The sequence below is a fragment of the Somniosus microcephalus genome, chromosome 11 (assembly GCF_052327205.1).
Source record: "Somniosus microcephalus isolate GS21.2 chromosome 11, FLI_Smic_1.0, whole genome shotgun sequence".
NCBI lineage: Eukaryota > Metazoa > Chordata > Chondrichthyes > Squaliformes > Somniosidae > Somniosus > Somniosus microcephalus.
In genome coordinates, this window is record NC_140997.1 from 210,269,714 (window position 1) to 210,287,116 (window position 17,403).

The window sequence follows — 17,403 nt, forward strand, 5'->3', positions numbered from 1 at the left end:
TGTATATAATCCAAAGCATTAACTTGAACCCTGAAACTTCAGAGAAATGAATCTTCTAATTATACAAGACTATCCTGCTGCTGGCATATAGTATGAGTCTTGATAATGCTGAAAATTCAAACACAATTTTAATGGTTATTGAAATATTAGAGACTGTCTTACCTTGCCAGTACTAGACCATTTACTATTACATTCCTGAAAGGTGGTTTGCCAAATAGAGCTGTGGACAGTACCAGTAGGGTATAAAACCTAAGGAAACAATTCATACATTTAGAAAACCTGAGCATTCTTTCTATTAAATTAATAGTCTCTTGTTCAAAGAACTTCAAAGTCTTTCTAACTCACATCCTATAATGCAACATTATGCTAGATGAATTATATCTGTTCTTTCTTTCATGGGAATACCATCTTCTCTCACCATTTCCATTACTTAGCAGATAACCAAACAATTGTCAGAGATGCTTTTTCTTCCCAATGCATTGCTTGAGCCCTTCCATAGCTAACTAATTTCCAATGTTTTGCCCCCACTGTCTTTAATAACAGCGCAGAGATAAGGGGCTGGATTTTGTCAATGGGGACGTGATGGAGGTGGGACTCCCACTTTTTGGGTTGTAGTCCTGCCTCCATCGATTTGTGGCCAACCCACGCGATTTTCCCTTGATTGACCTTGGGCCAATTAAGGAATACCCGGTTACAGGTGACGTCAGGGAGCTTTTGACAGATGAAATATCAGTGTTTGACAGCTCTGTGAAGCTGTCAAACACTGACAATCTGACTTCTAACTTGAGTCCTTCTCCACAGACTCAGTAAGAAATCACTCCAGAACAGAAAGCAGAAGGCTGCAACTTTGACAGTTCAGCGGCCATTCTGCTTTCTGTGCCGGTGAGATGAGGGACTCCCGAGACCTGAAGGAAGGAAGCCTGCATTAGTAAGTAAAGGTAAGTAAAACTTATTTAAACACTTTACACACACCAAACTCACTTACCTCTGCACTCATGAACCCATCACTCACCTAAACACTGGACATCTCAAACCCTCCAAGCCCTTCAGCCCGACGGTCCGCCTCTCTAACTTGGCGTGGTTCGGAGCCGTCGGGCAGCCCACACTTCAGGGCTAAAAATAGGGATTAGGCCAAAAACTGCCTGTTAACTACCTGTTAACAGGCAGTTAATTGGCACTAATCCCCTTCCCGCCTCGGGGAGGCAGCTCCCAGCACAGGTCGAGTCCCCGCCTCCTGGGAAACGGGCATGGAGGCGGGTAGGGTTCGTGCCCTCCGATTCTGCAATTTTCCCCCCACTCCCGCCTCCAACCCGCCTCCACGGGGCTTGGAAATTCGAGCCCAAGGTGTAGAAGTATCAAGTCAAAAGCTGAAGGACAAACAAAAGAAATGGAGAAACATTTTTACAAATACTACTCCAATAATTTTACCACACTTCTTTGGTAATTTGGAGAAGGTACAAAAAAGATTTACAAGGATGATACCAGAACTGAGAGGTTATAATTATTAGGAAAGATTAAACAGGCTACAGTTCTTTTCTCTATAAAAATAGAACACTGAGGGGTGACCTAATAGGTCTTTAGCATTATGAAGGAGTTCGATAAGGTAGACGTTTCCACTTGTGGAGGAGTACAAAAGTAGAGGACACAAGTATAAGATAGTCACTAATAAATCCAAGAAGGAATTCAGGAGAGACTTCTTTATCCACAGAGTAGTTATTCTTGCTACCACATGGAGCAGTTGAGACAAATAGCATTGATGCATTTAAGGGTCAGCTGGATAGGTTCATGAGGGAGAAAGGAATAGGATATTCAGATAGGGTTAGATAAAGTTAGGTGGGAGGAGGTTCGTGTGGAGCATAAATACCGGCAGAGACCAGTTGGGCTGAATGGCCTGTTTCTGTGCTGTCAATTCATCAGCTAGTCTTTGAACAGAAGCCAAAATAGGTATGAAAAAAAACAGCTGAACAGGAAGCTGGATTGGTCAGGAAGCGCAGCAACAGTTTTCTCCTCAAAATTTTGAATTGGTCTGGGTCTGAAGACTAAAGGATTGAGCCAATTCAGTCACCAATTCTCCTGCCAGTGGAAGTGCCACAGCACCACCACTCGCGTGAGGATGTCACTACAGTAAAACAAGTTTATATAGGCAGCTTCCATTATAAATGTGCACATAGAAATTTAAACAGAAATATATGGGGAGAATGTATGATTTTAACTTAGGGACTGAATTACATCTGCGCGCCCCAGTCCGATTATCTCTGCCTTCTAAACCTGCTTCACTTTAAGACTACACTTGGTCTCGACTCCCTGTGTGCAATGCCACAGGAGATTGACTAATTATTTATTCACATATATACAGACATCTTAAAAAATGACTTTTTTTTTAAACTGTGTGCACAGACAACACTGCTACTGAGAGGAGGAAAAGATTTAACTAAGCGCAGTTTACACAACCGTATGGAGGAAGATTCTCTGCTCAAAAAACATGGTGTGAACCTTTTATAAGGGGACAGTGGGGTTTATTTTTTTTACTTTTTAGAATAGTTATGGCAGTTCAATAAATGGAGGAAATGTATTCAATCCCGCATTAAACATTTTTCCTACCAGTATTTTCCTTTACACACTGCAGTATCTTCACAGGCAGAAACAATTTCACTAATCAATATAGTCAGCTGTTGAATCTAATCCGACAATAAGAGGCTGTAAACAAAATTTAAAACGCATATTTTCTCAATCACAAAAAATGATTTTTTTCCCCGAACTGTGGCAATTTGAACTCAAAATATGGGACTCATTCATTGCATTTCTTGTTCAAATTCAGCCTTCAATTATATTACAGAACTATATCTGATGTTCTGCACACTGAATGAGCTTGGGTAGTCGCAGTCTCAATTTATTTTCTAGCGGGATTAAATTCACAACACACAAGCAAACCAAAGTTTCACATTATTTGTGAACTCTCAGTTAGAGACCAGCAAGGTAGCTGATGAGAAAAATGGAAATATCATAAATGGAAATATCATATATGTACAATAAAAGTCTGCAATGAAAACATACTGTTGGGGTAGTATAGGGGGAACTTAACCAAGCTTTACATGACCTGGAAATGTGGTGTGCAAAAACTGGTCACAAGGAGTCAAAAATGTTCTATTCCCACTTGTGGACAAACGCAATTCATCAAGGCATTTAGTTTTAAATTCGAGATAACAACTTCAGTGGATCATCAGTCTCAAACCTTTGTTATACCTATGTTCTCCTGTCAAATACTATGAGCATCATAACATGTTCATGGAACTAATCACGAGATAAGATAAGTAAATTGCTACAGTAGAAATTGCTTCTTTACCATCCTCTCGTTTGGTCAATTCCCTCAGCAATGAAGTCTGCTGGGTAGCTGTCCTCAAACTCTCTTCGGTTTTCAAAGGGATAGTGAACCTGAGCGTATGGCATGCTTCCACTTTCAAACCAGCAATCAAAGACCTCAGAAACTCGTCGCAGTACACCTTTTCCACAGCGTGATGGGATAGTGATGTGATCCACACTGGAGAAGAAAATATAATGATCAATGCATCAATCAGAAAGATGGAAAAGGCAAGTAACAATCAGCAATATATTGTACTTTGCAAGAAATGCATTTATGACCATAAAATCATATATTTCCTAAATTACAACAGTGTACTTCATTGGCTGTAAAGCGCTTTGGAAGGTCCTGAGGTCATAAAAGACACTATATAAAAAAAAATCAAATCAACTTTTATTGTCATTGTTAGTGCACAAGTGCAGTACAACGAAATGTAGGCTTGCGGCTCCCGAGAGTGTACATTTAGATAAATGCAAGTCTTTTTTTAAATACAGAGACAGAAGGGAATAGAGGGTTATGCTGACAGATTTAGATGAGGAAAGACAGGAGGAGGCTCGTGTGGAGCATAAACGCCGGCATAGACTGGATGAGCCGAATGGCCTGTTTCTGTGCTGTATATCTTATGTAAATAATTTTTCCCTGTTTCTGAAGATACTGAGAGATGGTAAGGTATGGTTCTACAAGTGCCAACAGCCCTTTATTACCTTTGCCAAAGTAGCCATTCCTTAAGCATGGACAGACAGTGAACCTTCAGTCGACTATTTAATTAAGGGTAGCAGCACAGCAAAGCCTGATGCTAACCTTACTCAATGTTCACAACAGGGGCTAAAACTGTGATTCTTCAATAGTTTTCCCCCTCCCCAGCCCAGGAGCATTGAGATCTATTGCAATGCTCCAATGTTGCTCCAGCTGAGGTTGGTTAATTTAACCCAGACTGGATATTGAACATGGAATCCTCTATCAGTATATGGTTATAAAATAGTTACACTTCACTCCACCTTGATATAATGCTCAATTTTTCAGTTCAGCATTTACACTTCAGCCGCCCAGACAGGGCTGCACCTTCATTTAGGCAGGTATCAAAATAAACCAATTGAAATATTAACATATGCAAATTCCAGAATTGAAAAATGTATTTTCTCTGATTACTGAACCACTGAAGAGAAATGGTCGCAAGATGATGATAATACCTAAACATTAACACCTCACAAAAGATAAATTTCTGTCTGTAACATAAAACAAATCAATTAAGTCATCAGGGATTGTATCTTCAGTTCCAATGGCAGATCTGAACTCTTGTGGATCAACTGGAAATTCTCATCATCCATGTACAACATTGCATCTGAACATCAGTGAAAGATTATTTCATCTGAAAGTCCTGTCACTCAAACTGTGTGCGAAATGCATTCTAAAAGGGCATTTTAAACCCTGATTTGACTGTTACTATCTTTATACTCTCAGTAATTTGCTACATCTAACTGCTTCTGTGTATCATTCGACCTGCAGATAAAATTGTTAGCGTTCATCTGTAAATGTTCGTCAAATAGTGTGGCATTTTTGCTCTTAAGGAAGAAAGGAACATATTGTGCATATCCCATGTGATAGCCAGTAGTTGATATCAATGATTAGTGGGCAAGTGTTAATTCCCTGCAGAGAGTGGGATTAAACGGAGTGAACTTGAACAGTGTTTTATTTGGGAATTTGGAAAGAGTGGGAATTTGGAGAAGAGGGGGGAGGAGTTGTTGCTTTTTGCCTACACTACTTATAGTGCTTTGTGTTACAGATAGATATTTAATTTCAGTACCCTTAACTTAAGCTAGATCAAGTAAATTAGAAACTGCACTGTAAACTAAGTTACCTAAATACAAATTTAATTAAATATAAAACAAGGTTATATAGGGATGGCAGTGCAGGTGGTGTGCCGCGCAGCATGTGGGAGTTTGTGGGGAGCATTGTGATCCCGGACAACCACATTTGCAGTAAGTGCCTGCATCTTGAGGAACTTCAGCTCAGAGTTTTTGAGCTGGAGTCTGAGGTGCAGACATTGCGGGGCATCAGAGATGGGGAGAGATACCTGGACACTTTGATCCAGGAGGCAGTCATACCCCTTAGCTTAGGTAGTGGTACAGGTCGGGTTAGTGGTCAGGAACAGGAGGGAGTGACTGCAACTCAGGCAGGTAAGGGAACCCCAGGTGCAGTGCTGGAGGAACCTCAGCCATTGCCCTTGTCCAACAGGTATGAGGTTCTTGCTGTCTGTGTGGATGAGGGAAAAGCCTGCAGGATGGATGAGCAAGCTGACCAGGGCACCAGAGGCCATTCAAGTGGGGGGAGTGAAAGGGAATGTAGTTATGGTCGGGGACAGTATAGTCAGGGGGATAGATACTGTTCTCTGCAGCCATGACCGAGAGTTCCAAAGGTTGTGTTGCCTGCCAGGGTTAAAGACATCTCCGCACAGCTGAAGAACTTGGAGTGGGAGGGGGAGGATCCAGTTGTCATGGTCCACGTAGGAGGTTCTGCTGAGGGAGTTTGAGGACCGAGGATCCAAATTAAAAAGCAGAACCTCAAAGGTAATCATCTCTGGATTATTACTGAGACACGCGCAAATTGGCATAGGGACAAACAGATTACAGGTTTAAATGCGTGGCTCAAAGAGTGGTGTGGGAGGAAGGGATTTCAGTTCATGGGGCATTGGCACCAGTACTGGGAAAGAGGGAGCTGTTCCGTTGGGGTGGCTCCACTTAAACTGAGCTGGGACCAGTGTCCTGGCAAACCAAGTAACTAGGGCAGTAGACAGGGCTTAAAACTAAATGCCATCTTGCCAGGAGGCGGGTAGCCGACCCGCGCCGGGTCCCACCTCCTCGAGGCGGGAAGGGGATTAATGCCAATTAACTGCCTGTTAACATGTAGTTAACAGGCAGTTTTTTGGCTAATCCCTATTTTGAGTCCTGAAGTGTGGGCTTCCCGACGGCGCCGAACCTCAACAGGGTCAGCGAGGCGGGCCGTCGGTCTGCGGGGGTCGGAGGGGCCGAGATGTCCGGTGCGCAGGTGAGTAATGGGTCCATGTGTGCAGAGGTAAGTGTGTGAGGTGTGTGTAAAGTGTTTTAATAAGTTTTACTTACCTTTGCTTCTTCCTGCAGGCTTCCTCCCTTCAGGTCTCGGGAGTCCCTCACGGCACAGAAAGCAGAATGGCCGCTGAACTGTCAAAAGCTGCAGCCTTCTGCTTTCTGGTTAGGAAGGCTTTCTAATTGAGTCTTGAGTAAAGACACAACTTAGAAGACAGATTGTCAGTGTTTGACAGCTTCACAGACCTGTCAAACGATGACATTTCATCTGTCAAAAGCTCTTGACAGATGAAACGGCACTCGCTGACGTCACCTGTAACTAGCTTTCCCTTAATTGGCCTGCTAAGCCCGCTGGGCTTAGGTCAATCAAGGGAAAATAGCGTGGGTTGGCTACAAGTCGATGGAGGCGGGACTAAAACCCAACAACTGGGAGTCCCGCCTCCAAAAGCTCCCCATTGACAAAATCCAGCCCTTTCTGTCTGTCTTCACAGAAGAAGACGCAAAAATTTTTTCCAGAAATAATGGAAAACCAAGGCTCTAGCGAGAACGAGGAACTGAAAGAAATTAGTATTAGTAAAAAAAAAATACGAGAGAAATTAATAGGACTGAAAGTCGAACAATCCCCTGGACCTGATGGCCTACATCCTAGGGTTTTTAAAGAGGTGGCTATAGAGATAGTGGATGCATTGGTTGTCATTTTCCAAAATTCCATAGATTCTGGAATGGTTCCCACAGATTGGAAGGTAGCAAATGTAACCCCACTATTTAAGAAAGCAGGGAGAGAGAAAATGGGGAACTACAGACCAGTTAGCCTGACATCATTAGATGCTGTGGAGGCTCAGTCGTAGAGTATATTCAAGGGATCGATAGATTTTTGAATATTAAGGGAATCAAGGGATATGGGGATAGTGCAGGAAAGTGGAGATGAGGCAGAAGGCTGTAGATAGGGCTTTAAACTAAATAGTGGGGGGGAGGGTTCAGGTGAGCGGAAATTTTAAAAGTCAAAGAGAAAGGAGAAGGCAATAGTGCAGGGTAGCGATAGGGGTAATGATAACCAGGGTGTGACAAGAAGGGACAGAGTGTATAAACATAAGAGTGCATCAAAAAGTAGAGTCAGAGTAGGGAAAAAATGGTAAAAAGACAAATTTAAAAGCTCTTTATCTGAATGCACGCAGCATTCTTAACAAGATAGATGAGTTGACGGCACAAATAGAAATAAATGGGTATGATCTGATAGCCATTACAGAGACGTGGTTGCGAGGTGACCAAGGTTGGGAACTGAATATTCAGGGGTATTTGACATTTCGGAAGGAGAGGCAGAAAGGAAAAGGAGGTGGGGTAGCTCTGTTAATAAAGGATGAGATCTGTGCAATAGTGAGAAATTATATTGGCTCAGAAGATCAAGATGCAGAATCCGTTTGGGTGGAGATAAGAAATAATAAGGGAAAGAAGTCACTGGTGGGAGTAGTCTATAGGCCCCCTAACATTAGCTACACTGTAGGACAGAGTGTAAATCAAGTAATAATGGAGGCTTGTAAGAAAGGTACTGCAATAATCATGGGTGATTTTAATCTTCATATAGATTTGACAAATCAAATTGGCAAAGGTAGCCTTGAGGAAGAGTTCATAGAGCGTATTCAGGATGGTTTCTTGGAACAATACGTTGTGGAACCAACCAGGGAGCAGGTTATTTTAGATCTGGTAATGTGTAATCAGATAGGATTAATTAATGATCTATAGTAAAGGATCCTCTAGGGAACAGTGATCATAGCATGTTAGAATTTCAAATTCAGTTTGAGGGTGAGAAACTTGGTTCTCAAACTAACGTCTTGAACTTAAATAAAGGCAATTACAAAGGTATGAAGACAGAGTTGGCTAAAGTGGACTGGGAAAATAGATTAAAGGGCAAGACAATAGATAAGCAGTGGCAGACATTTAGGGAGATATTTCATAACTCTCAGCAAAGAGATATTTCATAACTCTCAGCAAAGAAAGACTCTAAGAGAAGAATGAACGATCCGCGGCTAACTGAGGAAGTTAAGGATGGTATCAAATTGAAAATAAAGGCATACAAAGTTGCAAAAATTAGTGGTAGGCCAGAGGATTAGGAAATTTTTAGAAAATAGCAAAGGACGACTAAAAAAATAACAGAGAAGTTAGATTGTGAGAGTAAACTAGCAAGAAATATAAAAACAGACAGTAAGAGCTTCTACAGGTATATAAAAAGGAAGAGAGTAACTAAAGTAAACGTTGGTCCCTTAGAAGATGAGACTAGGGAAATAATAATGGGAAACAGGGAAATGGCAGAGACTTTGAACAAATATTTTGTATCGGTCTTCACGGTAGAAGACACTAAAAGCATCCCAATAATAATAGATAATCAAGGGGCTATAGGGAGGCGGGAACTTAAAACAATCACTATCACTAGAGAAAAAGTACAAGGCAAACTTATGGGACTAAAGGTGGACAAGTCCCCTGGACCTGATGGCCTGCATCCTAGGGTCTTAAAAGAAGTGGCTGCAGAGATAGTGGATTCATTGGTTGTAATCTACCAAATTTCCCTGGATTCTGGAAAGGTCCCAGCGGATTGGAAAACTGCAAATGTAACACCCCTATTCAAGAAAGGAGGGCGACAGAAAGCAGGAAACTGTAGACCAGTTAGCCTAACATCTGTCATTGGGAAAATGCTAGAGTCCATTATTAAGGAAGTTGTAGCAGGGCATTTAGAAAATCATAATACAGTCAAGCAGAGTCAGCACGGTTTTATGAAAGGGAAATCATGTTTGACAAATTTGCTAGAGTTCTTTGAGGATGTAACGAACAAGGTGGATAATGGGGAACCAGTAGATGTAGTGTATTTGGATTTTCAGAAGGCATTCGATAGGGTGCCACATAAAAGGTTACTGCACAAGATAAGAGCTCATGGGGTTGGGGGTAATATATTAGCATGGAGAGAGGATTGGCTAACTAACAGGAAACAGAGAGTCAGGATAAATGGGTCATTTTCAGGTTGGCAAACTGTAACTAGCAGGGTGCCGCAGGGATCAGTGCTGGGGCCTCAGCTGTTTACAATCTATATTAATGACTTGGATGAAGGGACCGAGTGTAATGTAGCCAAATTTGTTGATGATACAAAGATAAGTGGGAAAGCAAGTTGTGAAGAGGACACAAAGAATCTTCAAAGGGATATAGATATGTTAAGTGAGTGCCTTGTAGATGGTGGAAAGTTGACCTCAACAGATTTGTGTTTCAGGGTCAGAAATGGGGATGTTCCCTGATGACTGCAGTGTTCAGCGCCATTTACAACTCCTCAGAAAATGAAGCAGTCCATGCCCGCATGCAACAAGACCTGGACGACGTTCAGGCTTGGGCTGATAAGTGGCAGGTAACGTTCGCGCCACAGAAGTGCCAGGCAATGATTATCTCCAACAAGCGAGAGTCTAACCACCGCCCCTTGATATTAAATGGCATCACCATTGCCGAATCCCCACCATCAACATCCTGGGGGTCACCATTGACCAGAAACTTAACTGGACCAGCCACATAAATACAGTGGCAGGTCAGAGGCTAGGTATTCTGCGGTGAGTGTCTCACCTCCTGACTCCCCAAAGCCTTTCCACCATCTACATGGCACAAGTAAGGAGTGTGATGGAATACTCTCCACTTGTCTGGATGAGTGCAGCTCCAACAACACTCAAGAAGCTCGACATCATCCAGGACAAAGCAGCCCGCTTGATTAGCACCCCATCCACCAACTTAAACATTCACTCCCTCCACCACCGGCATACCGTGGCTGCAGTGTGTACCATCTACAAGATGCACTGCAGCAACTCGCCAAGACTTCTTCGGCAGCACCTCCCAAACCCGCGACCTCTTCCACCTAGAAAGACAAGGGCGGCACATGGGAACACCACCACCTCCAAGTTCCCCTCCAAGTCACAAACCATTCTGACATAGAAGTATATCGCCGATCCTTCATCGTCGCTGGGTCAAAAACCTGGAACTCCCTACCTAACGGCACTGTGGGAGTACCTTCACCACATGGACTGCAGCGGTTCAAGAAGGTGGCTCACCACCTCCTTTTCAAGAGCAATTGGGGATCGGCAATAAATGCTGGCCTTGCCAGCGATGCCCTAATCCCATAAACGAATTTTAAAAAAAACATCTGGTTAGACAACAACAAAAGAAGCCTGCTCCACTCAAATTTTTAATAGGACATCCATAGGGTTGGCATTCAAAAAATCTGACTTGCCTTTCTCGATGAAGGTCTTCAATTTTGATTCCACTCAGCACTTCCAACTCTGCCACTGATCCCACAGATACCACCTGTCAACAGAATAATGTTTTTCATGATACAGCATTCCTGTACACAGGAGCAATCCATCCTCCTGACAATAACCAGTAGAAGTAATTCTAATTAAATAATTCTGATTAAGTACACATGGCACGGAAAGGCGACAAGCAGTGAAGCTCAGCTGGTGTACAATCCAGCTGTAAATATTATTGTAAGATGTACCAATATGATACAAAATATGTGAAAAGTCAGGCATAAAAAAAGGTTCAGGAATTTGATTTTCCATTACTCGAGAAACCATTATCAAAATTGAGAGTCTGTAAAACCAAGCTAATAATAAAACATGAACGCAAGTAGAGTTTCTGCCTGCCTTATTATGGCAGATACACTCCATTCCTTGACTTGGGCATAGAACTTAAGTGCATGTTGGCAACAGCCAATGCTCAAGGACCCAAATATACACTGACTAGCTGAAGTGCCCGGCGGTGCCGAGGCTTTTTCGAGGGCATGTTGTTGTTGGAAGAGAGAGAGAGCGACTGGGGGGGAGGTGGGGGGGGGGGGGGGAAAGAGAGAGAGAGCGCGACTGGGGGGGAACAGAGGGCAGGGGGGGGGGGGAAAAGAGAGGGCGGGGGGGGAAAAGGGAGGGCGGGGGGGAAAAGGGAGGGCGGGGGGGAAAAGGGAGGGCGGGGGGGAAAAGGGAGGGCGGGGGGGGGAAAAGGGAGGGCGGGGGGGGAAAGGGAGGGCGGGGGGGAAAGGGCGGGGGGGGGGAAGGGAGGGCGGGGGGGGGAAGGGAGGGCGGGGGGGGGAAGGGAGGGCGGGGGGGGAAGGGAGGGCGGGGGGGAAGGGAGGGCGGGGGGGAAAGGGAGGGGGGGGGGGAAAGGGAGGGCGGGGGGGGAAAGGGAGGGCGGGGGGGGAAAGGGAGGGCGGGGGGGGAAAGGGAGGGCGGGGGGGGAAAGGGAGGGCGGGGGGGGGAAAGGGAGGGCGGGGGGGAAAGGGAGGGCGGGGGGGAAAGGGAGGGCGGGGGGGGGAAAGGGAGGGCGGGGGGGGAAAGGGAGGGCGGGGGGGGAAAGGGAGGGCGGGGGGGGAAAGGGAGGGCGGGGGGGGAAAGGGAGGGCGGGGGGGGAAAGGGAGGGCGGGGGGGGAAAGGGAGGGCGGGGGGGGAAGGGGGGGCGGGGGGGGAAGGGGGGGCGGGGGGGGAAGGGGGGGCGGGGGGAAGGGAGGGGGAGGGAAGGGAGGGGAAAGGGAGGGCGGGGGGGAAAGGGAGGGCGGGGGGGGAAGGGGGGCGGGGGGGAAGGGAGGGGGGGAGGGAGGGGGAGGGAAGGGAGGGGGAGGGAAGGGAGGGGAGGGAAGGGGGGGAGAAAGGGAAGGGGGGGGGAGTGGGGCGGGAGGGGAGTGGGGCGGGGAGGGGAGGGGGGCGCGGGTGGAGGGCGGGCGGGGGGCCCCCCCGAGGGTCGCGCCCCCCACCCACGAGAGTCGCGGCAACCCCCCCCCCCCCCCCCACGAGGGTCGCCGCCCCCCCCAGGTGAAGACCGCCGATTGCGCGCGCAGCAGGAGCCGAGACGCGGCGTCTCTCTCTGGCTCGGCCGGCGGGCCCGGTTGCCAGGGTAACCGTGACGCTGACCAAGCCCCGCCCCCGGGCCGAGCCAGAGAGAGAGAGACGCCGCGTCTCAGCTGCTCCTGCTGCGCGCGCGCGGCCCCCCCCCCCCCCACCCCCCGAGGGCCACGGCACCCCCCCCCCCCCCCCCCCCCCCCCCCCCCCCCGAGGTGAAGACCGCCGATTGTGGCTGTGCGAGACGGCCGGCCGGGTTTGCCAGGGTAACGCTTGACGCTCAGCAAGCCCCGCCCCCCGGCCGAGCCAGAGAGAGACAGCGCGTCTCAGCTCCTGCTGCGCGCGCACCCTAGCGGCGCTGGGCTGAGGCTCGGCCCTCCAGCCTTCGAGTGGGGCCGGGAGGTGCCTAGCTCGGGCGTGGGTGCGGAGGAGACGCCGAGGCTTCTAGGCCTACCTGGAAAAACGGGGAAAGGTAGGAAAATTAATGAGATTAGATAAGTTAATTACTTTCTAAATCATTTTTTTTTAAAACAATATGTGTTTTAAAAGCAACGGTTTTTTTTTAAGACGCAGAAAGCGGGAAAAAGGAAAAGTTTGGAATCAAGATGGCGGCGACTCACCTCGGTTCAGAACAATAAAGCCCGGCCACACACGCACCGATTGGCCCGAGCGGCACACGCCAGCAACCCGGCATACGATTGGTCGAGCTCACTCTGTCGCTAATGAGCGGATAATGAGATGCTAATGAGCGGAACGTTGAAGGTTTTTGGGATACCGCGGGTGCAATTTTAGCCCGGCCGAAACGTAAATACGCTTAAAACCATCTCGGAAGCGTAAGCTTTCTTTGGAGGTAACGCGCGCGTAGGTACGCCCTGTAACTTTCGAGCGCGCACACGCAATGACAGACAGAATGACAGACAGAATGACAGACAGAATGACAGACAGAATGACAGACAGAATGACAGACAGAATGACAGACAGAATGACAGACAGAAGTACCGATTTATATATATAGATAGATAGATAGATGTACTGGTGAAATGTAACCATTTAGGTAAAACTATGCAGCTTACCCCTATCGCACACTGGCAAGAATCCCAGCCCACAATGACAGCTACACGCCTCCACGTCCCACCAATGAACCAGATGGGTGATCAATCATCAATAGTGCCCTGGAGTACTGTGGACTTGCATGGCTCAGGTATCAGATTACTGAGTCTGCCACAAAAGGAGTGATTTTGTTCCAATCTCCCATCGCCAAGCATTTGCATTATGACACTTAAGGATGCTGAATAGCAGCTGTAATTAATTTTAAAATATCAATGCCTTATTCTAATCTCTAAAAGAGTACTCTTTTCAGCAATTAAAAAAAAGCTCAGATATGAAGCACACACATCACGCAAGTAACTTTAATCATTCCATCTGTTGATTGGACACCAAATCCCAGCTTTAATCATAATTTTGAGGTATTTCCCTTTCTAGGTGTGGGTAGAGGAGTAGGGGAAAAGGAGGAAAAGAAAACAAGATCACAAGAGACAGTTTCACCAGCTAAATTGGATTATCATGACAACAAAGCAGTTCCGTTAAATTTTCTCCTTTGGGAAAAGCATGAAAGAGCTTTTCAGCTGTGGACTTCTGACTATAGGGATTTCTTCTAGGATTTTTACAGTCACAGAACGAATTTCATCACATCACCCTTGGCTGGATTCCAACCCAGATTCAGCAGTAAAAGCCCAACATTCTAATCTACTGTGCTACTTAGTTCCCATTTCTAGATTTCAATTCATAACATGCAGCCTTGGTAAATTTACAGAAAATCAGGATCGTTGAAAAAGTAGTCCTACAGTGTCATTGTCAAATATGAAATTAGATTCTTATAAGGGTACATAAAACTAATGACGTAACATTTGACAGACAAAAAGTCTTTGATCAATGACGACAAAACAGTTACTTAATATCCGACATCAGAATATGCCAAATGTGATCATTTGGAGTACAAAACATACTTTCAAAAGTATTTAGGTGCATATAATTAATGGGAGGTGATTAAAGATGTTCAGTTGGACTAATACAGTTAAACCTCATATTAAACTGATCAGAATTTGGACCATCACATTCAATCTGTGCATTTTTACACTGACTTAATGAGTACAATGTGGGTCAGAGATCTCAACAGCTTTAAACAGAAGGTGGGTTAGGACACTCATACGAAACTAGAAGTAAACCACAAATAACAGTAGTATTGTGTTTGTGTGTGTGTGTGCTAGGCCGTTGTAGCAGAGCCTGGTCTCCAATCGTCTTGGATCCCCTTGCCATTGGACCAAGACCATGCTCTGTCAAGCCCATGTGGTAGCTGGTGTGCAACGGCCACCCCACGTTAAAAGAATTCACGCACAGGCATCTTCCACCCTTTAAAATGAAGTTCAGGATCTGGAACGTCACGACCCGAATGGACAACCCCAACAGTGACAGACCGGAACGCCGTACTGCTATCGTTGCCCGGGAGCTCAGACGCTTCGACATTGACATCGCCGCCCTAAGTGAGACCCGGCGGGCAGGGGAAGGCCAGCTCAAGGAGCAAGGTGGTGACTACACCTTCTTCTGGAAAGGCAAACCTGAAGAACGACGCCGCCTTCGCCATAAAAAATGAACTGGTTGGGCTTCTCAGAGACTCTCCTAGCGGTATAAACGAGCGCCTCATGACTCTTCGGCTCACCCTAGCCCGGAACCAGTGAGCTACGGTCATCAGTGCGTACGCCCCAACACTGGAAGCCACAGACTAGAACAAAGAGGAATTCTACTCCAGCCTCGAACAATCCCTGTCGCGAGTCCCAACGGGCGACAAGCTGATCCTCCTTGGCAACTTTAACGCCAGAGTTGGAAAGGACACAGACCTTTGGGGAGGTGTGATCAGCAGAGGTAGGGAAAGCCAACTCCAACGGTACCCTCCTCCTGTCAAAATGCTTAGAACATGGCCTTGTCATAACCAACACCTTGTTCCGTCAGAGAGACAAGTGCAAGGCTTCATAGCAGCGCCCTCGCTCCAAGCACTGGCATCAGCTGGACTACATCATCGTCCAAGCGAGGGACCGCAAGGACATCCGCATCATCCGCGCCATGACAGGAGCTGATGGCTGCTGGACAGACCACCGCCTAATCCGCTCCGTCATCTCCATCAATGAAGCCCCAAAACAGCGGCGGCAACAGAAACAATGCCGCAGGAAAATTAACGCTGGAGCACTCAAAGACCTCACTAAGAAAGCCCTATTCAGCCTGCGCCTCACAAACAACCTGACGACTCCCAGTGATGCAGAGACACAGAGTGCCCACAGCGCCTGGTCTGCACTCAAGGCCTCCATAATCAGCACCTGTGAAGAGACGCTCGGTCACTCGACCAGGAAACAAGAAGACTGGTTCAACAAGAACGACCAGGAGATCCAGGAGCTAATAAGCCGCAAGCACAAGGCATTCCTGATCTGAAAACAGCAACACAACTCGAGAGCAAGAAAGCAGCTCTACAGAAGCCTGAAAGCCGAGGTCCAACAAAAAACTCGCGACCTAAAGAACAGATGGTGTGTGCAGAAAGCGCGGGAGATCCAGCAGCTAACCGACAACCACAACGTGCATGGATGCTTTAGCGCAGTCAAGACCATCTACGGCCCAAGCACCCAAGGCCCTACCCCACTGCGGGCCAAGAACAGAGAGGTACTCATCAAGGACAGAGAGGCAGTCAGTGCCCGCTGGAAGGAGAACTTTGAAGATCTCCTTAACCACGACTCTGTCTTCTACACGAGTGTCCTCAATTCTATCCCGCAGCATGATACCCGCCACCATCTCAGCACAACCCCAGCCCGGCATGAAGTTGAAAAGGCCATCCGACAACTGAAGAACAACAAGGCCTCAGGAGCAGATGGAATCCCCACCGAGGCACTAAAGCATTGCGGAGAAGCACTACTGGCGCGAATTCATGAACTCATTTCTCTTATCTGGAAGGAGGAGAGCATGCCAGGGGATCTCAGCGACGCCGTAATTGTGACCATCTTCAAGAAAGGTGACAAGTCCGATTGCAGTAATATAAGAACATAAGAAATAGGAGCAGGAGTAGGCCAATCGGCCCCTCGAGCCTGCTCCACCATTCAATAAGATCATGGCTGATCTGATCCTAACCTCAAATCTTCTTTCACTCTGCATCCACCCGAACCCATGTGATCTCCCGGGAGAGGCGAAAAACCAGATAAAGACCCAATGGCCAATTTGGGAGAAAAAAACTGGGAAATTCCTCTCCGACCCATCTAGGCGATCGAAATTCTTCCAGGAGATCACTCTGTCCCTATATTTTCTACAGTACTTACCTTCTGTAAAGGCGATCTCCACCCCAGCCAGGAACAGGAATAAAACCATCTCCTGAAATCCAACATAGAATTAGAACACAGTAGGAGCAGAACCAGGCTACACGGCCCCTGGGCCCACTCCACTACCCACAGGGCCATGACCATTCCGAACCTAGACTCATGTCCAATTTCCTGCCCGCTCCCCGTAACCCTTAATTCCCTTTACTTCTAGGAAACTATCTATTTCTGTTTTAAATTTATTTAATGATGTAGCTTCCACAGCTTTCTGGGGCAGCAAATCCCACAAACCTACCACCCTCTGAGTGAAGAAGTTTCTCCTCATCTCAGTTTTGAAAGAGCAGCCCCTTATTCTAAGATTATGCCCCCTAGTTCTAGTTTCACCCTTCATTGGGAACATCCTCACCGCATCCACCCGATCAAGCCCCTTCACAATCTTATATGTTTCAATAAGATCGCCTCTCATTCTTCTGAACTCCAATGAGTAGAGTCCCAATCTACTCAACCTCTCCTCATATGACCACCCCCTCATCCCCAGGATTAACCAAGTGAACCTTCTTTGTACTGACTCGAGAGCAAGTATGTCTTTTCTTAAGTATGGACACCAAAACTGTATGCAGTATTCCAGGTGCGGTCTCACCAATACCTTGTACAACTGCAGCAATACCTCCCTGTTTTTATATTCCATCCCCCTAGCAATAAAAGCCAACATTCCATTGGCCTTCTTGATCACTTGCTGCACCTGCATACTAACTTTTTGAGTTTCGTGCACCAGGACCCCCAGATCCCTT

The 17,403-nt window shown here is 46.6% G+C and overlaps 1 protein-coding gene across 2 annotated transcripts in view; it reads right to left on the reverse strand.

Annotated features, from left to right (window-relative positions):
• Positions 1 to 17,403, reverse strand: part of iars1 (isoleucyl-tRNA synthetase 1) — a 274,070-nt gene that overhangs the window by 138,687 nt on the left and 117,980 nt on the right. For both annotated transcript variants that reach the window (XM_086001804.1, XM_086001803.1), the window contains exons 15-17: positions 10,673 to 10,746; positions 3,344 to 3,538; positions 163 to 249 (exon numbers count right to left, since the gene is read on the reverse strand). In XM_086001804.1, coding sequence (XP_085857930.1) covers positions 163 to 249; positions 3,344 to 3,538; positions 10,673 to 10,746 — 356 coding nt within the window. The remainder of the gene's footprint in view (positions 1 to 162; positions 250 to 3,343; positions 3,539 to 10,672; positions 10,747 to 17,403) is intronic.